The sequence below is a fragment of the Poecile atricapillus genome, chromosome 3 (genome assembly GCF_030490865.1).
Source record: "Poecile atricapillus isolate bPoeAtr1 chromosome 3, bPoeAtr1.hap1, whole genome shotgun sequence".
Lineage (NCBI taxonomy): Eukaryota > Metazoa > Chordata > Aves > Passeriformes > Paridae > Poecile > Poecile atricapillus.
This window is the reverse complement of record NC_081251.1, coordinates 49,060,268-49,085,175: the sequence shown is the minus strand read 5'-3', so window position 1 is coordinate 49,085,175 and position 24,908 is coordinate 49,060,268. Positions and strand designations below refer to the sequence as shown.

The window sequence follows — 24,908 nt, the reverse complement described above, 5'->3', positions numbered from 1 at the left end:
CAGCAGCCTCTGCGCGGCACGCGCCCGCCCCGGGCCGGGGAACGGCGCTTCCCAGCGGGAAGCGCGCGCAGGGGGGCGAGTCTTGAGGCGCGCGGGGCGGGAAGGCGGAGAGCGGGACCCCGCTCCGCGATGGTGCTGTGCGATGTGTGCGGGCAGACGCTGCCCTCTGAGGCGGCGGGCAGGCGGCACCTGCGGCGCCCCTCCCTGTGCCGCCGCCAGCTCCGCTGCCCGCTCTGCAACGCCGCCACGGGCTGCGATGAGCTCCGGCGGCAGATGGAGACGGCCCGCCCGGAGCCGGGCCCGCCGGGCTCCCGCAGCCCCGGGGCACCGCCCGAGTGCCCGTTCTGCGGGGAGGCGGCGGGGCGGGAGCTGGAGGAGCACGTCAGGGTGCGGCACGGGCACCTGCTGGGCGCCCCGGGCACGGGTGAGCGGCGGCGGGGAGGACGGAGGCAGGGAGCTCTCCGCGGGGATCGGGGGTGGCAGCGGAGAACCAGCCGGGGGATAAAGTTGGAGCGAAGGAAGTGGTTGTATGTTTAGATGCTGTAGTTTACTTCAGGCCTGGTCAGAATTTTATTTCACCTAACTGGCCGAATACTGATAGTTGTTTCAGAAGCTTAACGGTGGTGTCTCTGCTAGTGGGGAACAGTCTTAGAAGACCGCGTTTGTGATGTAACAAGTTACATATACGGACTAGATAAATGATGGTTAGGATACAAAAATGTGCCAGTGCAGTCAACCACACTGCATAATCTGTGATTAAAATGTTTTCCTTAGCCACCCCTCCACCCCCAAGAAGAACACACCCACCCCCAGGTCGTAGCACTGAGCAGCATTTTACTTCCATGTGTGCAGATAATGCAGAGCTTGAATAATTTACTTGCCTGTATGCCAATTTCTGCTTTAAAAATAGTTCTATTAAGATGTTTTGGTTTTTTATGTATTTAACACATTTCTAAAAACTATATTTTCAGAAAACTGTATTTTGCAGTTTTACATTAAATGGTTCTGGTGATTTTAGATGATTATACCAGCAACTTTTCCTCCAACCAGTCGTAAACATTTAGCTGGGACAAATGCCTTCCAGAAACTGCTAACACAGGATATCATCTCATATGTTTTGTGAACTGGGGAAGGTGCAGATAAAATCTAGGGACTTGAGGAGAGCCTGAAAGATGGAGTCAGGCACTTGTGTGTGGTTCCCAGTGGCAGAACAACTGGCAGTGGGCACAAGTCAAAATATGAGGAATGCCATTTAAATGCAAGAACACTTCTTTTTACTGTGAGAGTGGTTAAACACTAGAACACATTCCTCTGGACAGTTTGTGAAGGGAGTTTGAGAAGAGTCTGTACTTGGAATTATTGAAAAAAATTACTGGGAAAAGCTGTGTGTAACTTAATCTATTTAATGTGATCATTCTACAGGGGACTAGATGATTTCCAGAAATCTTTTTGAACTTCACCTATACTACATGGTACCCTCAATAATAATCATAAAACTGAAGAAAGAACATTTATTTGAAGAAACGCGGGATGACCAACAAAATAAGAAAGACAGCACTTTTACTCTTCCAGCCCAATAACTGCTGTGTTATTACAGGAATACTAAAGTTTTCTGTTAGCAGAACACATCTTATTAATGTTTTGATATTTCAGACTAAGCATTTCTTGATACAGATATTATCATAGCAAATTGTAATCTGTAAGTTAAATGGTGCAAAACTTAATCGAAAGAATGAAAATATGTCTTAAAATTTTTGTGTAATTAGATACTCTCTTCACCACTTCAGAATTTGTAACAGCTGTTTAGAAATTGCTGCCATTCACTGGGGAATTTCAGTGGAAACACAAACTGTGTATTTGTCTTAGATTGTGTATCAGTTAGGGCATGGTTCGAGCAAAAAACCTCAGGAGTTGCATTCATCAAGAAACTGCGTTTCTTTTCCAGACACAGGAAATGGTGAACAGCTATATGAATGTCCTATGTGCAGTCTTACCTGTACAAACATTCAGATTCTTGAAGAACATGTGGATTTACACTTAGAGGAACATAACTTTTCAGAAGGTATATGAAAGGGTATGGGCTTGATAATACTTGGAAGCATTTGCAAATATTTGCATGTTGTAGTGTAGAATCTCAGATAAAATTTAAAATAAATATTTCTGTATTTAAAAGGAGCTTGGACACATGTATAATGAAGTTAACGTAGTTAAGATCCTATCACTTGTCCAAGTGCTCTACTTAATTACTATGCTAATAAAGAAATCTTTGTCTATGCATGATTGCTAAGTAAATGAACTACATTTTAGCCAAAAGAAAAACGTAGAGCAAAAAATGCTTAAAAGACATCAGTATTATATATTTGTTTTTTTAGCTCTGTAGAAGGGTTACATAAGTGGAGTCTACAGTGGCATATTCCACTGTGATGAGTTGAGAATTTATAGCTTATGAAAACTTCATTGTTTTTCTCAATTCATTTCTGCAAATACTTTGCTCATTTATTAATTGTAGTGTAAAAGTAAAAAAATCTAAATTAATTTTATTTTACAGCATGTCTAACAGAGTCTTAGCGATTCCTTATTCAGGTCTCTATATATTTTTGTCACTTCCTTATGAGACTGCTATCAATGGTCTTAGATGCTAATAAGTTGTATTAAAGCAACTGTGACTTCTTGCCAACAGTGAAGTGAAACACAGTAAACAAAAGCTGTTTTCTCAGTGGTACAGCTATATGCATTATTTGCCAAGTAACTGCTCCAGTAACTGCATAAGCTTTTTCCAAGTCAAGAGTCTGAGTCTTGGTAGACTGAATGCAGTTAGTCCTGTTCAGCATTCGTTGCTAATAGCTCAAAATAATGTGGTATGCATCTCCTAAAATTAATGCCCAATTTTGTTTACACGTCTGCTTAAAAGGAGTCTTTAAAAATTAAACAAATGATCCCTCAAAGCATTACTAACCTCCTAAAAGTCCCCTCACTTTAGAATGTTGTTCTGGGATAGGTGGAAACATTGGAGATCTAGAACTGGCTCAGCAACTCCAAACTGAAGAAGATGAACGGCAGAGATCAGAAGAAGAGAAGCGAGAGAATGAAGAATTTAAAAAGCTGCAGGTACACTCTGGTTTCTAAACGGTAAACTTAAAACCTGTTGTGCCTTTAGAAGCTGAGTATCTTGGAATTGTAATGTCCTGGAATGGCAGGGATGGGTTGGAAGCAAATTCAGTCTCTCGGCAATGCTGATCCTGGCAGAGTGCTGGACATGGCAGCCTTGAGCTACTTGGCTTTACACCTTTGACTGGATGCTGGCTCAGGATAGGGCTGGCTTCTCCCCATGCTTGCTGTTCTACTCTCCCATCACACCTGCTGCCTGTGTTCCAGCCAGCTCTAGTGTTCTGCCTTGCAGTGCAGATTGGAGCATATTCCCTGCCAAAGTGCCAAAGGCTCTGAGCATCCTGGCTGTCCTTTACTGGAATACCATCACCTGTTCCAGGTCCTGCTTCCCTCTGTCTCCCATCTTACAGCCCTTCTGACTCACTTCCCATTCTCACTACCTCCTTGCCAGACTGCCTCTGTGCCAATGGCTCTGCCAAGAGGGAACAAAGGGATATGTCTGCTCTTCCAGGTGTGGCTTTCCTAGTCCCACGTTCATGTTCAGGAATGGAGCTTGGTCTTCAGCTCTAAAATAATTGTAATTCTGAAATTTTTATGTCTCACAATTTTTCAAAGTTACTGATAGTGATACTGAGAAACTGCATGGACAGAAGATTAATTTTAAAATGTGATTTAAGTAATGCACATTCCATACTTAACAGAGACAGTATGGCTTGGATAATTCTGGTGGCTTCAAGCAGCAATTTCTAAAGAATATGGAAAGAGAAGTTGATAGAGGAAGGATGCAGCCCTTTGAATATCATAAGAGAAAAGCTGACATGCTGGAAAGTTTGGCTTCTGGTATAGATGATGGCAAAACAAAGACATCAGGTAAAGACGCTGAAATTATACAACTAAAACTATACTTTCTAGACCTTAGATTATAGTGATCAAAACAGCTAACAAAACATGTAATTCATTGTTTAGTATGGATCGTGTCCTAGCTCTAAACATTATTTTCTAGATCTATCCAAATTGTTATAGTCCTAAAGTAATAAGGAAATTAAATCTTGGTATAATTTTAATCTATGTTCTAACTCGCAGGATGGTTTTCTGGTTCCTTTTGTTTTTTTGGTTTTTGGTGGGGTTTTTTGTTTCTTTTGAGGGTTTTTTTTTTTGGTTTTTTTGTTTTTGTTTTTTTGGTTTTTTTTGGGATTTTTTTTTTTTTTTTTCTGTGGAACTTGGAACCAAGTTGTCTGGTTATGGGCACAAATACATGTACTATATATATTGAAGATGCAAGTGTCTTATTACAAGCTGGTTGCCCTTGACTCTGTGCTTGTTTAATACTTAGTACTCATTAGTTCCTAATTCAGTGCAGCTGTTCAAATTTATAGCAGCTTTTTGTCTTGTGTTTCTGTTAATGGCTATATTGTGTAAGGTGGTGGCAGGTAAGCACAGTGTTCACCTGATTACAAAGGCCAAGAGAGGACTGTGAGGAGTAGACATCTACTTGATACATTGTCTTTTAAATGTTTTATAGTTGATGCAGAAACACAGGGCAGATGGGTCTCTGTGTCCCTTTCAAAAGGCTCCCTTGTCTTTACTTTCCAAGACCACAATTCAAAGGTCTTAGAGCCTATTGCTAGTGATTCTGGCTTACAAAATATCCACTTGGTTCTTGAAAACCAAGAAAATAAAATTTCTTCTGTCAAATGGATTGCACAGAAATAACACATTTAAAGTTTTCATTCTTGGTAATGATTTAGATTTCAGAGAAGTTCTTCAAAAATAATTTGTGGTGACTATGGAATAATTCTCTTCACAACAGCATGAGGATAAAAGGGCTTTGAGGATTTACATATATGAATTGAAGAGAGCATTACAAAGCGTTTTCTTTCATGTAACAAAGGAGAATTTGGAATATCCTGCAGGAGGATTATTTAAAAATATTTACAATAATTCCCAAGTACTGTACCACTGCTGCCATTCCTTTTTTTTTTTTTTTTTTCTTTTTTCCCCTCTTAGTTTCTCCAGGGAAAATATTTTGGCAGGAATAAAAGGTTCACATAGTAAGCATAAGTATTGCCGTGTTTTTATAAAGTTGTAATGGAGGTAGCAGGGACATAGAATGCTTTATTTGTGACTTTCTGTATCACTGTAATAGTTCCTTTGGCTATCACAGTTTATAATTTAGTCCAGGCTGTTTAATTTTAAATAATAATTGTGTAGCAGAAGTGAAAAAATAATTTTGTTTTGAAAGCTTCATAGTACATAAATTCATCAAAATAAAGACCACTGAAATTAAATTGGGGCAATATCCACTGCTTTTGTGATTTGGGCTCTAAATGTAATGAAATTTTAAAATAAATTGTCTTAATCTGTATCTGTTCCAAGTTGAGGAAGGAATCTTTTGGTAAATTTAGTAGCTCATTTTACAGATAAACTTTATGTTTTGTCTTCCTTTAGGAGTCATTGAAGCATTGTGCAAGTACTATCAGAATGACAACAAAGATGTGAGGCATGTGTGGCTTTCAGCAGGAGTAGATCACTTCCACTCATCTTTGGGTGACAGAGGCTGGGGTTGTGGATACAGGAATTTCCAAATGCTCCTTTCCTCACTGTTGCAAAACAGCTTCTACAATGACTGCCTGAAAGGTATTAAATAAAATGCTGTTTGTTCCACATACCTTGGATGACGGCCTGCTGACTGATGTTTTGCCTTTGCATTTACACAGCAAGTCTTACAAGGTCAATGATGCCTATTAAATGGTTGTTATACCACTTCCACTTGCTGTGAAAGAGTCAGAGGTGAATACTGTCAAGAAATGATGTGGTTGAAGTTTTACGCTTTGTTTCTTTGATGCATCTTTGTAACATCAACTGCTTGTTATAAAAGAAGCTGAATATTTTTAATTGACTATTTCAGTCACTGTAACAATTCAAAAGCTTTTCTGTTACAGATACTACACTAATTCCTAGTATCCCAAAGATTCAGTCCATGATTGAAGATGCCTGGAGAGAAGGTTTTGATCCTCAGGGGGCATCTCACTTCAACAACAGATTACATGGTTCCAAAGCATGGATAGGAGCATGTGAAATTTATTCACTGTTAACCAGTCTCAGGATAAAGTAAATATTGCTTTTTGTTGTGGTTGTTATTTTTAATTGCTGATTTAAGCACTGTACCTTCAAAGGTTGGAATCCTCAACTGTGTGATGACAAAGCCACTCCAGTAAATAAATTTAACCGTATATAAACAGATCTGATTTAGTGCAGCATGAGGTTGTGTAACCACTTACAGGTACATGTAACTACTTATAGGAAGTACATAAATTGAGTAACTGCTTAGATCATGGAGACTTGATGCAGAATTATGCCACATGCATAAATTAAAGCACTGATTGAAACCTTTGTTTCTCTGAAAGTTTCTTCTCAAGAAGAATCTGAATTTAATCTATTTTCTGTGGCTTTCAGTTGGATTCTCTAGTGTACATGTATCACATATAAAAAAATGTAACATTAATTTTTGCAAGTTTCACAAGTTCTTTTTAGACTGAACAGAGAAGAGCACTTCTTTCTTATGTAATAAATTTTCTAGTCTGGGACAGTATGTTTCATTGCTTTGTAATTATGTGACCTGTACTCCTGTATTAAAAAATAAGAAAGCAGTAAGGACCACAGGGTGCAGGAGGCAGGGACCCAGAGATGAAAAAATTGTTTTAACAAGCAACCTGCTTGAAACTTTAGGGTTTTTTTCATTCTCAATGTTTTGTAGGTGCCAAATCATTGACTTTCACAAGCCCACTGGCCCTGTGGGTACACACCCTCGCTTGTTTGAGTGGATTTTGCACTACTATTCTGCAGATAATGAAGGTGGTGCAAAGGTGGTGTGTACTTCCAAACCACCTATCTACTTGCAACATCAAGGTCAGTGTCACAATATGCTGGTTTCTTACCATTATCTATCTTTCTTTATATGTACTGCAGTCCAGAGCAGCATTTTTAAGTCATTTCGTTGAATTGAAGGCATGGTTTTATTTCCCATAATTTTCCTATTTAGTAAGAGCAACATTAAGATTTGTATTTTTATTGGATGGAAGAGCTGAATGTGATTGGGATCTCAACTTTTTGACGTATACTCTTATAACTGTCTTCTTAAATTTCAAGTAATTCCTTCCTTGATCTGCAAATCAGTCGTACATTGCAGGGTAGTAAATGGGATTTATGTGTTTCTAAACTACTGAAACTCTTATTTTGATATTAGGTCATAGTCGTACTGTTGTTGGAATAGAGGAGAAGAAGAACAAAAGCTTATGTTTACTACTGTTTGACCCAGGATGTTCTTCCCAACAAATGCAGAAACTGCTGAAACAAAATGATGGAACTGGTCTCAAACTACTTCGGAAATTTGTGGGTAGCCTAAAAGAAAAGCAATACCAGATAGTGGCTGTAGATGGGGTGCTCTCTTTGGAAGAGAAAGCTGTAAGTATCTCAGAGAACAGTTTGTGAAAATTTAAGACCATCTGCATCTCTTCTTTAAATGCATATGCATATATGGTTGCATGGTGGATTCTTTGCATCTTTTCACTTTCCTTGATCTTTTTTTTCTTCCACTTGCTGCTCATATAATCACAGGATATCAAAACCAAAAACATTTTGCATATAAATGGATGCCACCTTGATGTAACTGACAACTTCTAGGTCTTATATGAAGCTTTCAGCCATTTGTAGATATAAATTTGGCTTTATTAACTTTCCATTTCCATACAGTGTTTTCTCATAAATAACTGACTGTGTGAGCATGTAAGATACTTACACTCATAATGCAAAATTACATTCAGAGATTTGAGCTCTTGAAATTTTTATAAATCCTATCCATGTATTTGACTTTGGGGCATTTTACCTTTTTTATGACCTAATAAATTTTCAGCAGGTTGTCAAATGTGGTTTTTATTTCTTAAGCCTTTTCTTTCTTAAATTGATTTGGAGGACCAATGTTCCAATTCTGTGGTGTCTTACCAGCACTGTTCAGCATGTTCAAGCTTCAGGGCACACTTTTATTCAATCTATGAAATAACTGGTGACTGAATCACTTGCTTTGCTATATTTATTGTGTATGTTGAAATGAGGTATTGTCTTAAGTGTTTTTTGGCCCTGAACATGTCAGAAATATCTGAAACATGGCCATATTCTCCTCCTACTGAGAAAAGCCTTAAAATTTAGGACACAGTGTAAAAAAAGTATTGTTTAGGCTTGGTTTTGATTTGCCACTTTTTTCTTCTTTTCAAAAATTTGATTTATATTTAAAAATTTCAGTTGTTTAGAGTGTTGTCTTGGAAGCTCCCATTTCATTAAGATGAAATGTAACCCCTAACGCTCATTAAGATTACTAAACTACTAATTTGGAAGAAGCTCTTTGAAGTGCTGGTTTTGTTCATGAAAGTATTTTCTTTTCCTCTCTTCCCACCTATTTTTAGGCTCGATGCTGTGCTTCTCAGGTCTTAACATCAGAGAAGATTCCTTAAAGGATACCTTTGTAACCTGCTTCTGGAACTTGCTGGGTGCAAAACAGTAAACTGCTGGACTGTGGAGCCTAAGTCAACAATTTTTAGACTTAAACTATGTCTCCATAAATGCTTGGGAGCTCTGGAGAAGCACAACACTGGAGTAAACCTGTAGGTTTTGTGTTCCTTTCAAAACTTTGGCTTCCTAATACAAATGTACCTCTGAAGTATTGTGGTCCTTGTCTTACTAGAAACTGTGTTATTTTCTTAGTTGCTTAGAATTAGCAACACATACTGTCTTGTAGCAAATGTCATCACTGTTAATGAGCAGTGGATAAAGATACTATGGAGCTACTTCATTGGAGTTCCTGGTCTACATCTGTAAATGTGTTTATGCTGTCACTGTGACTGTTTATGTGCCTCTGTTTCTTCATGATTTCAATTTCTTCCACCAGGGATTTCTTTACTAGGAAACTTCAATTAGTTGGCTTCTCTAGATGTATCACTTGAACACATGTGCTTAGGACCAGTGTTGGCATTGGCTAAGAGTTCTAAGAAAGCATTTCCAACATCATGTGTGTGCTTTAGGTGTTGTGCAAGACAATCTTTTGGGGTAGAGGAAGAAAATATTCCTTTTGTACCATGAATAAATAAATTAATATATTTTTTAAAAGTGTTTATTCCATCTTCACTTCATCATTTTTTTTTTAATTTCTATTTTTCATGTGTTTTATCATGTATATACCAAAAAAGACACTGCCTTTTGACTAGTGCCTTTGTTGTGCAGGGTTAATGCCATTTAAGAGATTGGAGCTGTCCGCTGAAACAAGTATTGCAGGTGTTTGAGGCACCCGTACCTAGGACATGCTGCTCTGGTTGAATGTAAGAGCCCTGCCCCTCCAGGAGGAGAGCTGAAGGCTGGGAGGGATGGTGAAGTGTGTTGCAGATAGCAAAGGGCGTTTTTGCTTTACCGGCTGTATTGTGCATCCACCTATTTTAACTGGAATTTAAATACATCCCTTTCCTTTAGACTCTTTTTATGCTGACACCTAAATACAGGTGTAAGAGCCTTACCAGTCACCTCTTTCTCTTGTGTTTCATGTGTTCTGGCAATAAGAGCTTGTCATTTTTGGAAGCAGTGAAAGATGTGGATGTGTACAGATATTAAAATCCATAAATCACTGATTTTCCTGAAATATACATTAAATTAAAAAAAAAAATAGTTATGAAAATGCATTCATTTCAGTGGCCTGTAAGCTGTGGAAGTTTTAAATATTTAGGACACTAGAGGGGCTCAGACTAGGGAAGAGTTCCTGGGAATTGGAGGACTGCCAGCTCCCTTATTAACCCTGGTCTATGAGGCAGGTGTCAAACAGATGGAAGGAAGGAAAGAAGAGCAGAGCTGCTGTCTTGCTTTGGAAGACAGGTGTCTGCTGGGGAGGGCAGGAGCCTCCCTTGGAATGAAAACCCCCTCTCTCCGAATTATTATAATTCTGAAATCAAGGGGCTCTCAGGCAGAGATCTGGGGATAGGAATAACAGTTCTTTACTAGTACGTGTAACAAGGCAAACAAACAACACTAACTACAGCGTTAGCAACAAAACAGAACCAGGGGCCCCGTGACAGCTTTCTCAGCTGAGACGGGATGGAGGAGAGGCTTTGTTTCACAAACCCCCTCGGGCGGGCAGTCCCGGAGCTCCTGCAGGGCTCCGAGGAACAGTCGGCTGAAACAGCAGGGATGAGCTGAGATCCTGGGCTGGTGGATGAGGTGGATCAGCTGCTCCGCGGTGGTGGCTGGCACTGCCACACGTCCCGGCAGGACAGGGGATGCGAGGCCACCAACGAAGAGGGAAGAAGGAGAAGAAGCAGCAGCAGCTCCGCCTGGTTGATGGCGAAATTCCCTTCTCCAAGCCGCAACAGCTCCGAGAGAGTCTCACTCTCCAGCCCAAAAAACCAGCCAGACCCAGCTGCCCCACCCTCCCTCCCCCCTGGGCCCAGCTAAACTCCCTGTTTCTCAAGCACCCACCAAGTACCATCAAAGCATCAAGGTTTCCCCACAACTAACGGGCGGATGAGACGGAACAAAAGGAAGGACACCCAACTCCTAACAGATGCCAATACTGCAATCATAAATTGGATACAAAATCCTAGGCTTTGCAGTATGCTTGAGATTTTACAGCATTTTGATGTGGTAGGCACCATGTTCTGATTTTTAACAGAGCTCTATTCAAAACACTCAGCCTGTTCAAAACTAAATTTATTGGTCAAGGCGCAGTGTTGCAACTCACTATTGCCTCCATGCATTACAGTGCATGCTTTGGACTGAGGCAGTTAAAAGCAATATACAAAAAAGGTTGTCAGCACCAGGATTTTAAATTACTGTAATTCTGTCAAAGTTTATAAATGGGATTTTATTCAATTAATAAGAATTATATTTCAATCTAATTCAAAGTACATAAGCAAATTTAAATATCCCAGCTAAAGTTCTTCCAGAAAAAAAACCCTTCTCTCCATTCACTTCAGTAAACTAACACACACAGCCAGGCTTACTCTCAGTCAAATTCCCTTTTATTTCACAGATGTTAATTGCTAACAAAGCTAAACAAATCTGCAGTTCAGACTGAGTCACTAAAACTTCTTCCAAAGACCTGGAGGAACAGACTTTATGCAATTTTTTTATCACTTCAAGCCTTATTATTTCCTCTGCTTTGAAATATAACAGCAAAAACACATTTTCACATTTTAACTTGTTTTACATAATTTTAACATTTTTAAGCTATACATTCTCTGCATGAAAACCAATAAATATGCTAGTGTGAAAACAGACTAGAAAATTTCAAAATTCTAGAAATATAATTAATGAGAAACTTCTTTTCATATGCAGATGACTTATCAGTGATCCACTTGGAAAATTTTCTAATTACCACATTTGCACAGACTACACGATTCTTTGATTTGGTCCAAATTTAGAGAGATCCAATTCACTCATTTTATGAAAAACCCACCGGTTTTAAACATACATAGCTGGAAATGGAAAGCAGCCTTAGGAATTAAATGGGGCTTTATGCAGCTGAGTTGAGACATGCCAGAAATAAGTTCAGTGCTGAAGAGCATTTTAAAGCATCCTAGCAATTACACAGGAATCTGGATGTAGTAACTATGAAGCTTTCAATCCAACTGTATCTTTGGAAAAGACAAGATTTAATATCACGTTAGCTCACAATTCTTTTAATGTATCTGGTAACTCTGTTGGAGTACAGATTCTGCTTATTGCTTTGAAACATAAAACACTGTCATTGAGACACAGATGCTTATCTAGAGTTCTTAGTAGCCAAAATTGAAAAGAACATCGGGACAACAGTAGGAACAAAGGCACATGGTTAATTTATAAAAGTATTTACAGGGTACTTGAACACTTATTTCTATCTACTAGAAATTCGTTCACCTTGAAAGAAAAAAAAGGAAAAAAAAACAGGTTAAAGGAAGTCATCCAAAACAGATGTTCTCGAGCGATATGAGCAGAGAATATTATAACCATTAAATTATTTTCATAATTAAACTTCTAATCTTGAATATGGAATTTTCAAATAATAAAATTCATAAATTTATTATTCCTCTAAGCAATGTGATATTTTAGTGCAACCCTCTTCAAAGATTGAAGCTGGCACAGTTAAGGCAGTCTACTAACAGTGTTTAAAATTCAGCACACAGTGTTTAATCGTTGAAGTGCCTGTCTCTCTATTTGGAAAGCTGTCTTTTGACACCATCATCCTTCTAGCGCTGCAGTTTCAAACACAGCATGTTTAAACACTGCAGTTCTTGCAGTGTTTGCGCTGTTTGGAGGTGGTAAGAGAGGAGTCTAACAGCTGTTAGCTCCAGAAACAACTCTGAAGGATGGGCAACATCCCCAAGTTGATGTGTAGCTTTACTGCATTCTGTGCTAACCTTCACAGGCTGCCAACACAATGCTTCTGAAACTACACCAGTTACATTCAAATCTATAGAGCACTCTATAAACCCTGCTGCTGTAATGTGCACTCCACTCATAGTGTTTTGATACAGTTCGCTGCCAAAAGCAAACTCATCTTCCTAATGTGGATTTTGATTTTTCATAGAAGTTCATTGAGGCACACATTCAAAAAAACCCAAGCCCTCTCTGAACAAATCAACCAAATTTCAAGAGGACTTCACATTCTGATTTTTTTTCCCCCTACTGACCTGAATTCACCATTTTGAAAATATTATTCACGACTATGGAAAAACAGTTGAATTGTATCGAAATGGTTTCCACTATAGTACTTTAATAAGGCTATACAACAAAGGTGCCTAGTGCTGTCTATCTACAGCTGATAAATTGGGGCACCAGAACTGACTTGAATTATTAAAAAGTTCCACAGGAGGAAGAAACAAAAAAAAAAAAACCCTGCATAGTATGTGATCCCTTTTATTCACCAAAGCTGCCCATGTTTATCCCAGGTGGAAGACAGCAGAACAGCTGCTCAGCATTCAGATGCAGGTGTGTTTAGTGCTTGCTGTAACATCTTTCCATCTTGCATGTTGCCACATCCCTTCAAAGGACAATTACAGAAGTACGGAGGAAAAAAATTAGAGAAAATAGAAAAGCGTTTTAAGACAGATCAGTATTTCTCAAATTTTTCATTTGAAATATCAAAGTAAATTTATTTATACTGAAAGTCATCAGAAGACCATTCTCCTGGATTTAAAATATGTTGTTTTTTTCTTTGGAAAAAAAATTAAGAAAAAAGAAAAATGATACACATCACTAAAACCACAGATGCTGTGGCTTTCCTGCTTGCCCCTCTCTCCTTACATATGTCCATACTGATGACAGAATCAGTTCAAATAAGTCTAATCACTATCTAAATTAACAGGGTTGTAGTCAGGGTCATCCTCTTCATCCTCCAACTCTAAATCATCCATTTCTTGGAATAAAGATTCATCAACCTCCACATTGTTTCCAGCTGTAAGGAATAGAAAGATACTTTATTTTCATGAAACAAGGAAAACATTAACAACAAGAAAATATACAAGACCTTTTCGTATTAATTCTTCAATGTAGGCAGCTGCTAACTTACTTGGCTTTTTATATATCAAATAGATATGGAAAAATAAATGTCACATTTTATCTTTTTACAGCTGAAGTCTTTTTCTTTGTATCAAAACCCAGTCAGGAGAAATGTCATACAGAACCTCAGAACTCATTGGGATCATGAAATTAAAATTTACATTTGCCAGAAGCAGAGATTCTTTCTCCCCTGGACAGCCAAAGACAGAGCTCAGGACCTCAGAGCTGGAATAATTACTACTATACTAATGAGATAAATTCACAGGGCTCATAAAAAATTCCTTACACAACATATGCTGACATACATATATTTGCTTTCAGATTTAAATTTTACAAGCAAGATAAAGCTTTGACTACTTTCACATTTTCTTCTGAAAGAGATGCTGCTGACCTAAGGAGAAAACTTGAGGACTGCTGTTTTGTTTTCATGTATCAACAGTGACATCTTCTGGTCACCAAATGAATTTGGTGAAATAAATCCTATTATTTCACTGGACTTGAAGGCACCTATACGAGATAATGCCATTATCCTCTGAAAATTAGTAGTACATGCTACTGTAATATTAAAACAGACTTAGTAACCTGTTGCTTCTATGATAGAATGCAAGCAGCAATAAGGAGTTTTTAATCACCAGTAGCAACAGGATTACAAATTAATGCAGTAGTAGCAACAGGATTACAAATTAATGCATTAATCCCAAATCATCTGGGCACAGAGCCCAGGTAGAGGTCTGATCCTCCCTTGAAGCAGCCAAATGTTCCATCAATAAACCATCTCCACTTTAGGTATTTTCTAGGAAGACAAGATTAAATAATTCCCTGTAAAAAAACCTAAACTTCTACATTGCTACCATTTCAAGTTTATACCCACTGACATTCATTTTTTTTTTTTTAATTGTTACTTGCAGAGAAGAATTTTGACTCTTCTGCCTGTGTTTTGTGATACCAGTAGATAATGCAGCTATATTAAAGAACTGTCTTACCTCAAAACTCAGGTATTTTAAACTAGGGTATGTTACTGTGAGTATATATGCTTTTATGTGCTTTATCTCCAAATGATTTTCCAAGTTTAGTACTTTTCTGGCACAGGCTTACAGAATTTTCATCTGGAACCAGGTCAGTATTTTAGGTAAGGTAACAGGCATATCTGCAGAAACCATGAAAAAGAACTGGGTTGCACAGGAGCAAACAATATTTATTTCGACCTGCAAGATATGTCTACTATCGTTGTTCAGGTTCAGAGAAAAAGTGACAGAAGGCCAAGATCTGTGCTTGAAATCAAGGGTTGAAATCAGGGGTTAGAAGGCTGGCTATTAGGGAAAAAAAATATCAGGGCTGAGTTGGGGTTTTTTTTATTTTGTTTTTGCTTTTCTTTTTTTTTTTTCTTGGTTTTGCTCCCAGTCCAATAATTTAAACAGAAGCAATGTAAATAAGATCAACACAAGCACAAGGCTGCAAATAAATACACTTTATCATCTTGAAAAGGTTTTGGTTTTGAGAAAAGTTAAAATTACTTCTGTTCACTCTGCAAAGCAGGACTTCTTGGAAAGTTCTTCCAAAGTGATTCTGATGTAAGATGTTAAGTCAGAAATATAATGCAGATTTTGCTTAGGAAATTTGACCTATTTTAAGCCACTGCCTTTCAGCTGTGGAATCTAATAGAAATTTACCTTCCTCCAAGAACTGGATGTCAGAGGTGTCAAGGTTATGATCCATTTCAAACAGCTGTTTACCTAGAAATAAAAAACTATATATAAGCAAGTACAGTTCTGAAGCAACTATAAACCTAAGGCAACAACAGTCAGCATGTGTATTTTAGTCTTTTCAAATCAACCAATTTTAGCAGTCTTTTATGTTTTTAACTGCTAATTTCTGTAAGGTCCCCATTCTGTTTTTTTTTTTTTCATTCATCCACGATTCATCTATGCCAACAAGCTTCCTCCTCTTACATGTAAAATGGGTCACTGTAATGTTATTAAGACTACAATAATAGGGGGCAGAAAAATTTACAACCAACAGCCTGTGTTCAGTCCTTATTGCTGTAGTTTTCATTTTGCATTCCACAAGAGATTCTCTGTGGTAACTGGGAAGGAAATCAGCTGACTCCTACACCTTTTTTTATATATTCTCCCATTCAAAAAGACTTGGATCTACACAAATCACCAGCTCCTACACACACACACACATACACAGAGCTGTGAAGGCAACATCACAGAAGAGTGACTTTCTGACTGAGAGGGACAGGAAGAAAAGCTCAGGACTCTTTCCACATAAATCACCTGTCTTTCATCTACACTGCTTATGAAAGCTTCCACAAACAAGAACAAGACTGGTTGGTGTCCATGGTAATACTGGAATTACAGTAATGACATCCAAGAATACATCTGGTTTTGGTTTGGTAAAGGGAAGCTTCTAAAGACTACAATTGTATAGAGGAAAACAGACACCACATAATAACAGCACTTGAAAGAACAGAAAAGCTAGAAGCCTGATTTCTGTTATCTCATCTTTGCAGATTCCCAAATGCATACCCTTCAGAGAGGAATCAAGTGTGCCCCTGGTCCTGTCTGTACAGCTTTTTATGAAACTTAATTTCCATCTCTGTCAAATTTCATCAAAACTGGCCAGAAGTGAGGAAGAAACAGAATGGTGATACAGCATGGCCACACTGGTTATGTTTTTTCAGGTTATCGGGTCAAAAGTAGATCCAGCATCACAGGAGGACTACTTCAAAGCTAAGCCATGCAGACTATGGAGCAGGATGTCAAGACCTATCATCTGTGTAAAAATTACTTTTAAACTGGTCATTATAGGCTGGTACCACTGCAGAAATTTCATAACCAGTATTAAAACATACCGCTTAGCTTATTTTTGCCTGCTTGCTCTTCTTCTTTCATCTTTTTCCTTTTTATTTCTAGAAGCTCTGCATCAAACTTGGCTTTCCAATTAAGGAAATTCTCAATGGTAACAGGAGTGCCATGAAAACGTTGCTGGAAGAATAGAAAACAAGGCTGCAAACACAACTTGCAAAGCTACAGGTGAAGATAAGCATTCTCTTAATTATTTAAATTACAACACTCAGAAGCACTGCTTGCTGTGAAGTATTCTGAGAAATTAATCCTAATCCTGAGAATATATAAAGAATATATTCTTGTGGTTTTTGTCATGGGACTCTTCCCCTCAGAGAACTATACTGAGGTGGAAACTCTCATGGAAGAACACTGCATACTCCTTTTGGACCTAGCGTGCAGTAGTTCACAACTCTCCACTAATATCGGTTATTTATAAGTAAGCAGTACTTCTTACCAGCCCTTAAGTACAATCCACCCTGAAATATTGTCCATTAAAATACATTAATCCTTTTATATTGCTGCAACAGATAAAAAAAAAAATATTATTTTTTCTCAGATATTTCTTTGCCAATTTTCAGAAATACAGAACCTTTCAGGTCCCATCACCCTCCAGCTATTTCTCAGGAAGTGAATGAAAACTCATTAGTTGGACTTAGCGTAATCCATGAATGGTAACACTATTCTACAAGAGCCCACCCAGGAAGACAGCCTTCTTCAAACCATGGAGCCCATGTGCAGCATGACTAACCTTTTTTGCTCCCCATTCCCTCTTGCTCCCCCTTCTTCCAGCAAAAAAACTGTCTACAGCAAATCTGATTTCATTTGGGAAAAATCCCTGCCTTAGGAAGCAATGCTAGAAGGGACTGTGAACATGCAGTTAAGACTCTAAAAAGACTGCTTAAGACAAAAGGGGAAAAAAAGATCACTTAAGTTCATTAATCAATCTTAAGTTTCAATTAAATTATCTTTAGGATAGCTGTTCCTTTCCCACTGCAACTGAGAACTGCTCCTGCATCAAACCAATGCATTTTAAAGAAGCTGAAAGTCTTTTTCATTTAGAACGTTATTTTACATACTTTCTCTTCTTCTTCTGCTTCTCTTTCTTTCTGTTTCTTCTCTTCTTCTCTTCTTGTTTTTATTTGATCCACTATTTCATTTAATTTCTCCTGTACCGCTGAGACCAGAGTGAAGATCATTACCATTCCTAAATTTTCTTCTGCCTACAACACAAAGAAGGCAACTTCAAACAGAGGAACCTGAATGCATAAACATGTTTTTAGAAAGCAGGACATGCAAATGCAGAGGGCACAGCTGACATACTCTGCACCAGTCTCAAAAGCTCGCTGTAAAATTCAAATTCAACTGGCCAGTTAATCCAGTTAGTTATCCCCAAATGGGTATGCAGCACAACACAAAGATGAATGTCTGTGTTCAGGTTATTAACAAATTATAGACATCTTCTGAAAGGCTTTTTCATGAATAAAACAAAGCCGACAGTAGAAACACAACTCTAAAATTCGCATATCATAAATCATAAGAGACCAGTCACTCAGAACCTTTCTTCTCCTGGAACAGTTTATTCCTTAATTCTATTACATGCTCCTTTGAAGTGAGACAAGTTTCCCAGGAAAACCAAAAAAACATCAGCTGATAGACGGAAGGTTATATGAAGTAAATTCAAAATGAAAAAAATGCCCACTAAACATATTATGGCAATTTTAAGGCAGTGAAGACTTGTCAGAAATTCCTGAAACCAAAGAAGTGCTTCCTTCTTTCCTTCATGAAGGTTTGATGATTTCCTGATCCCAAAGGTTGAGGAGATCAACCCCCAAACAGTTAAGTTATCAAAGAGAATCAAGAATCAATGTGGCATCTTTTAGTACCTCCAAATGAAACTGAGGTGGCTTATTTTCACAAATATATATATATATATATATATATATATATACACATACACAAACAGACAAACTCACCTTAAGCTAGAAGTGGAAAAGAGGGGGAGCTGTCGTGCACTTCCATTTCATTACTCTATATTATTGCACACACTGAATTAGTCCTATATCTTACCTCAGTGATGTCATTCACCAAACTCAAACTTCAAAGTAAGTCCCGATATTAGGGAACAGGTTTCAGATCAGTAGCACATACCCCCACAAACAACTGATTTGAGAGAGAAATTCCAGCCAAAGTGTGCAGTTGTATCAAGCTGTACCAAGATATTCCATTTTCCTTACCTGCTGCTCTAGCAGTTTTATTATGTCCATGACATCATTGTCATCAAGATTCTCCTGTGAGACAATTTCATACAGCGGAGTTTCATCAGGGTATTTTTCTCTATAGGTAAATTTAAGGGTTGTTTGGACAGCTACAAGGTAAAGAAACACATATTCTTATGGTGATAACTCTATTTAGCCTTAATTGTAAGTTTTCCTACTGCATTAACATACTAAAGATTATAGAATACAAAATATTCCTGGCTTTAAGGAACAGTCTTCTTACACAGATGTTAAAACAATATGAACAGATTTAAACATAACCCAAGAGTTCAAAGACATTAAGATGATAAAGTTTACACCTGTACAAACTATTAAAACCTACTCATGTCTGAAAGGTCTTTAGGAAGACTGAAAAACCTTCTGTGGTATGACAGGTGACTAGAGCAGTAATCTCCCTCATAGTCTACTTAAAGCTGGAAAACAGTCAGTGTTGTAGTAACAACTAGAGAATATCTCAGCATATTAACACTTCAGATTCTGTGTGCCTAGCTGAAGTATCAACCTCTGTGTTGGGTTCCAGGGCTCCACACTGTGATCAAACATAATATGAAGTTATGTACCAGTAGAAGTTATAAATGCATTCAATCTGAAGCTGCCCAGAACCAGGGTAACATGGAAATAAGGCAAAAGAGAATCAAGTTCCTTTTAGACATCCTCCCAGAATACCAGGGAGAAGTTTTCCTTTAGTTCCAGACTCACAGTTCTTGGTAGCACAGCAGTCTGTTCAACATGGACACCTGCTCTAAGCAGGACTTACTCCTTTAAAACTAAGTAACACAGAACCAGTTTATTCCTTCTGTTATAGTATCCAGAATAGCAGCTTTCCGATTTCTTGGAGTAAGGCTTGCTTACAACATGCCCACGCAATTGTTGGTAGTTAACAAATACACTGGGACTTGGGACCCACAGCCTTCTGCTCTGGAACTGTTCCTTAAGGGCTGCACATTCAAAGCACACAGACTCAACTCTCCCACATAGCTGGCACACACACAGTTGCCAGAAAAAAAATCCCCTCACAACATGTCTGTAAGTCACCGCAAAGATAGTGGAACCCATACCTTTTGAAACTATGCTACAAAGCCTTTGAGATTCAGCAGAAAGTAGCCCTGCAGTGAGAGCATAACATTTCTGCAAACTAAACAAGGATCACCGAAATCCTTGAACTAAGGAATTAAGGAATGTCTGCCGTATCAGGCCCCTATAAGGATCTAAGAGGAGGTATACATAGCTATTGGTGATAGAATTAAACATATATAGGAGAAGTTTCTGAGTAAGACATGATCAACTTACTTTCATCATTTTCTCCAGCTTCAGATGTCACAGTGATTGTGAAAGTTGTTGGCTTTTCTGACAATACTGTTCAAAGAAAAAAAACAAGAGTCAGGGAGAGTCATTAAATCAATTACTTCTTCACAGCACTAAAACTGAACTTCTCAATGACTTATGAAGAAAGCAAGCTCTTGATACAGTGTTAAGGGCCTTTTTAACTTATTAATGTAATTCTTTTCAATTAACAGCTGTATTTCATATGATGTGATGCCTCAAGTGCTCTTTGAATGAGACCATATACATCATCAAATGATACCAAAGGGTTTCACTTTGGGAAAACTTTCTCTTCTGGAAGTTTCACTGTTCCAGAAAGTGCAAATCAAATAAAACAACTTCTGGTAGTGCACTGACTGCCTGCAGAAAGCTACCAAAGCTAAGTTGCTTTACTGCACTAAATGCATCTGATGAGCATCCAATGCACTCTTGACCCCAGACTATTTTTACAGTATGCCTGTAAAAATATATTTAATACCTATAAAACCTATATTTAAGACAGCCTAATGCAAGAAATGCTACTAACCAAGCAGCGTACTAGAATGTAAGTGTGTGAATCAGCAGCTAGAAGACAGACAACACAACACAGCAAGAGCTGCGACCTGTGTTTCAAAGGCTAAAAAAAACCTCCTTGTACAATTGTGGGTTGCAGACCACATCCTCATGTAAGGACTGCTCTGCACCACTGTAATAACCTATGCCCAAATTAGTGTACGTGCTCTCGAAGTATCAACTGAATCTTGCCTAATTGCTGATGTACAACTAGTCTTTATTCCCTTTTCTTCTCTTGGGCATAAAAGCATTACATGAGTGAACAATAACTGAGTAAACAACAGAGCAGAGGCTGTATCAAAGAATGTGACTATCAATATCAGATATCCAGCATCCCCAGTTACCAGAGACCAATTCATATACCTTTAAGTAATCTTTAACATAACACCGAAGACCTGAAAATATTTTCAGATTGCAGCAACAGGCAACTGTACTGGGCAAATGTTTGTGTGGTGAAGTTACTGCCAAGTAAAATGCTGTGGAACTCTAGGCAGAGTAGATACTGTGCAGGAAGGAATCAGAAAATGCCCAGATTTTTCCACTGTAAGTATTCTTTGAATATGGAATGCCAAAAATCATGTTGGATTAGTCGGCGTGGTAGATACTCTTGTTTGAAGGTAAATTGATAATCCTGAAAAACTGATAAACCAATGTACCCACAACATGAAAGCTTCAGCAATATAACATGCTGCATCAGGGGATTAAAGTCTGCCTTTTTTTTCACCTGCAATGGAGTAAGGACTAAGTAGTGGCTATACATTTACGGAGAAAACAGCATCTTTAAGCACCTCTAAACACCCCGTGCCTCACGATCGAGACAAGTTTGTTACCGTAAAGGCAAACCGGCCGGCACACAAACCAACACCGCGATTCCCACCTAGGGCCGCATCTTTCGAAAGGCTTTTCCGAAGAGCATCCTTCTAGCACAGGGACCGGGCTGGCTGCTGTGCCACGCCGCTAAACACGGCAGGGGCAGCGCCCACCGACCGGGCCACAAAGGCCATCAAGCGCTTCGCTTTTCCCGGCCGGGGAAAGCGAACCAACATCCCGAGCACCCTCCCAAGCCGCGCGGCTCGGAACCCCCGCGGGACCCGCGGCAGCCCCGCCGCGGCCTCCCGCTCCTCGCCCCCGCACGCCGGCTGCGAGCGCGGCCCCGCCGCGGCCCCGCACCCGTGAACGAGTCCGGGTAGATGGACTCCAGCGCCTCCAGCTCGTTGCGCTGCTCCTCGCTGTAGTCGGTCATCGTGGCCCGCCGCCCACGGCCATGGGCCGCCCGCACCGCGACGAGGCCGCCACCCCCGCCCGCCGCCCGCGCCTGCGTTGTCCCGGCCCGTGCCGGCCCTTCCTAGCATGCCTCGCGCTCGCGATAGGCGGGGATGCCGCCTCTGGCTGGGCCGGGCCGCCGCAGGGAGCCACGGAGGAGCGAGCGAGGGAGGCCGAGCACGGGGAGCCCGTCCGGCTGATCCCCGGCCGGCTTCGCAATTGCGGTGCTCGCTGCTCAGTCAGCTCCAGCTCTCGCTGCCTGGCGCTCGGCTCCGGGGCCTGCAGGAGGGGTCCTGCTGGCATGGCCGCGCTGCCTCCCCGCCCCTGCCGGGAGCGGCGGCCCTGGCGGAGCTGGGGTCCTCACGCCCTGTGTTACACAGACTAGCGATGGTATGGTTCGCTCGTGGATGTTTTCCTGTGAAAATTTACAGGAATCAGCAAACTGAAGGGGATTCAAACCCGATGCTCTAGGTATTGCGTAAAGCAGCTGAATGCCATATCTGCCAGAAATTGGAAGTTTATTTGATGCAGCTGGTGGTTTGCAGCTTGAAGTTAAACAGCAGCCGCAAACGTCCCGGGAAACGTTCACCGTGATTCCAGGAGTCCCATCACAGCGGTGGCATCACCGTCGTGTGTCTGCAGAATAGGGGTCGCCAAGGCTGACGATATTGGGAGCTTCGAGGGTTCCTGCCAGGATGAATTTAAGACTGTCGAGGGTTAAACAGCAGCAGACCCTGATGAGTACGTGGGACACAGAGCAGTTTTAAGGTGTATCACGTTCCTGGCCCCGGGGCTGGCAGTTTTCCCACATACACGTTTTATAAGCCCAGGGTTTCCAGAAAACCTTAACCATGGACACAAAGAGAATAATTTTCAAATTTTCAGTTTCAATTCAGACTGGAATTCAAAGTGGATTCTTGGGTAAGATGGCTCATTTTAGCAGGCACAGTTTGTTCAGCCGTACCAACTCATAGATTTGTCTGTAATCATGAATTAATTTGAAAGCTGTGCCTTTACTACCAATTCGTGACATATTTCAAAGACCCAAGGAGTAAAGGGAAATACACCAAATCACTTAAAATACTACAGCTGTAGTACTCTGGATTAATATGTGCTAACAAAATGATAGTCTGTTAGTATTTTGGCAGGCTGACTTCACAGTGACAGGTAGTATTTCCATTCAGTATTTTAAATTACATACTGAAAAATAATGGACAAATAGTATTATTTCATATATAAATAATGAAAAAAGACAGGACAAATAGTAATCAGGACAAAATCAGAAATCATGAAGCCTTATTTAAAAATTAGCTGAAAAAGAAATAAAAATAATTTTATGGCTTACTCTTAACTGCAAATATTGCATCATTTTATAGTAGTACTGTAAAACAACAGAAGTGGAAAGAATTCACATGGACTAAAGACAGCAGGTTTTTGTCATTAGGATCCAGACACCAGCACAGGGGTTTTGTGTCAAAACCTTCACATACACAAATCAGTTGCATAGGTTCCAGATTACAGTGTTCCATCTTAAAAAAAAGACAAATATTTTAAAAACTAAATCAGAAGTTGTGTTTACTACCAGACATACTTTGTTTCCTAAGGAGTTCACATAAACAGTACAGTTCCATTACCTTTTATTAGGTTTGCATGGCCAGGTTTTGGTAGCAGGAGCACTACAGGGGTGCTCCTGTGAGAAGCTGCTCGAAGCTTTCCCTGTGTTCTACAGAGCTGATGCCAGCCAGCTCCAAGATGGACCCACCACTGGCCCAGGCTGAGCACCATCAGCAATGGTTTCAGCATCTCTGGGATAACAGATTTAAGAAGGGAAAAAAAGACCCTGAGCAGCAGAAACTGCAGCCAGAGAGGAGTGAGAGGAACAGCTCTGCAGACACCAAGCTCAGTGAGGAAGGAGGGGAAGCAGGCAGTAGAGGCCCTGGAGCAGAGATTCTCCTGCAGCCTGTGGTGCAGACCATGGTGAGGCAGCTGTGCCCCTGCAGCCCCTGGAGTAACTTACACCAGAGCAGGTGGGTGCCTGTAGGAGGCTGTGACCCCACCAGGGGCCTATGCTGGAGAAGACTCTTGGCAAGACCTGTGGAGAGAGGAGCCCACACTGCAAAAGGCTTCCTGGCAGGATCTGTGACCCTGCAGGGGACCTACCCTGGAACAGGCCCTTCCTGAAGGGCTGCACCCTGTGGAAAGGACCCACACTGGAACAGTTCGTGAAGAGCTGCAGCTCCTGTAAAGGATCAGCACTGGAGAAATCAGTGGAGGACTCTCCTGGGAGGAAGTACCCATGGTGGAGCAGGGGCAGAGTGTGAGGAGCCCTCCCTCCAGGGGGGAAGGAGCAGCAGAGACAGAATGTGATGAACTGACTGCAACCCCCATTCATTCACACCCTCTGCACCACTGGAGGGGAGAAGGTATAAAATTTGTGAGTGGAATTGAGCTCAGGAAGAAGGAAGGTGGTGAGGGAAGGTACTTTAAGATTTAGGTTTAGTTCTCATTATCCCACTCTGATTTCATTGCTAATAAAATAAACTAATTTCTCCAAGTGGAGTCTGTTTTGCCCTTGACAGTAATTGCTGAGTAATCTCGCCTTGTCCTTATCTTAACCCGTGAGCCTTTCCTTACAATCTTTCTCCCTTATCCAGATGAGTAGAGAAGTGACAGAGCAGTTCTGGTTCCTGCATTTTCTAGTAAGATATACCAAATAATTAGATTTTTCCACTTCAAGCCCCTGGGATCATTTCTGAGTAGTAGATAGCATCCTATAGTGTAGTAGATGGCTTTGGAGCCCAGATGTATATGTGTACATGGCAAGGCAGTACATCAAGCATTAAAAAAATTATGGCATGCATTTCCCTCCCCTTTAGAGTTAGAAACATCTACACAGGGGGTTAGAGAGGAGATGAGTAATATCACATCATACCAAACTGACTTAACACAAAAGCATCATTAA

The 24,908-nt window shown here is 40.0% G+C and overlaps 2 protein-coding genes across 2 annotated transcripts; one reads left to right on the top strand and one right to left on the bottom strand.

The window, feature by feature from the left end:
• The first annotated feature begins 39 nt into the window (after positions 1–39).
• On the top strand, positions 40–9,380 carry ZUP1 (zinc finger containing ubiquitin peptidase 1). The gene is made up of 9 exons (XM_058836610.1): positions 40–424; positions 1,946–2,062; positions 2,999–3,108; positions 3,810–3,978; positions 5,557–5,745; positions 6,051–6,219; positions 6,866–7,017; positions 7,355–7,572; positions 8,568–9,380. The coding sequence occupies exons 1-9, from the start codon at positions 130–132 to the stop codon at positions 8,613–8,615; spliced, it is 1,467 nt and encodes a 488-aa protein (XP_058692593.1). The 5' UTR covers positions 40–129; the 3' UTR covers positions 8,616–9,380.
• A 1,760-nt stretch (positions 9,381–11,140) lies between these two features.
• Positions 11,141–22,028, bottom strand: RWDD1 (RWD domain containing 1). Its single transcript, XM_058835935.1, has 7 exons — positions 21,854–22,028; positions 20,099–20,164; positions 18,767–18,897; positions 17,609–17,752; positions 16,538–16,670; positions 15,351–15,413; positions 11,141–13,576 (listed from the first exon to the last, which is right to left on the bottom strand). Exons 1-7 carry the CDS (start codon positions 21,924–21,926, stop codon positions 13,464–13,466), a joined length of 723 nt encoding a protein of 240 aa, XP_058691918.1. The 5' UTR covers positions 21,927–22,028; the 3' UTR covers positions 11,141–13,463.
• Positions 22,029–24,908: the final 2,880 nt, after the last annotated feature.

What these genes read in the sequence shown, in the direction of transcription:
- ZUP1 (XM_058836610.1), top strand. Translation starts at nt 130, where the DNA reads ATGGTGCTGTGCGATGTGTGCGGGCAGACGCTGCCCTCTGAGGCGGCG. An exon ending in GCTGGGCGCCCCGGGCACGG is followed by an intron (nt 425 to 1,945) that starts GTGAGCGGCGGC and finishes TTTCTTTTCCAG; the next exon opens with ACACAGGAAATGGTGAACAG. An exon ending in TCTCTTTGGAAGAGAAAGCT is followed by an intron (nt 7,573 to 8,567) that starts GTAAGTATCTCA and finishes ACCTATTTTTAG; the next exon opens with GCTCGATGCTGTGCTTCTCA.
- RWDD1 (XM_058835935.1), bottom strand. Translation starts at nt 21,926, where the DNA reads ATGACCGACTACAGCGAGGAGCAGCGCAACGAGCTGGAGGCGCTGGAG. An exon ending in AGCTGGAGAAAATGATGAAA is followed by an intron (nt 18,898 to 20,098) that starts GTAAGTTGATCA and finishes TTTACCTTGTAG; the next exon opens with CTGTCCAAACAACCCTTAAA. An exon ending in TAAAACTGCTAGAGCAGCAG is followed by an intron (nt 17,753 to 18,766) that starts GTAAGGAAAATG and finishes TTTGTGTTGTAG; the next exon opens with GCAGAAGAAAATTTAGGAAT.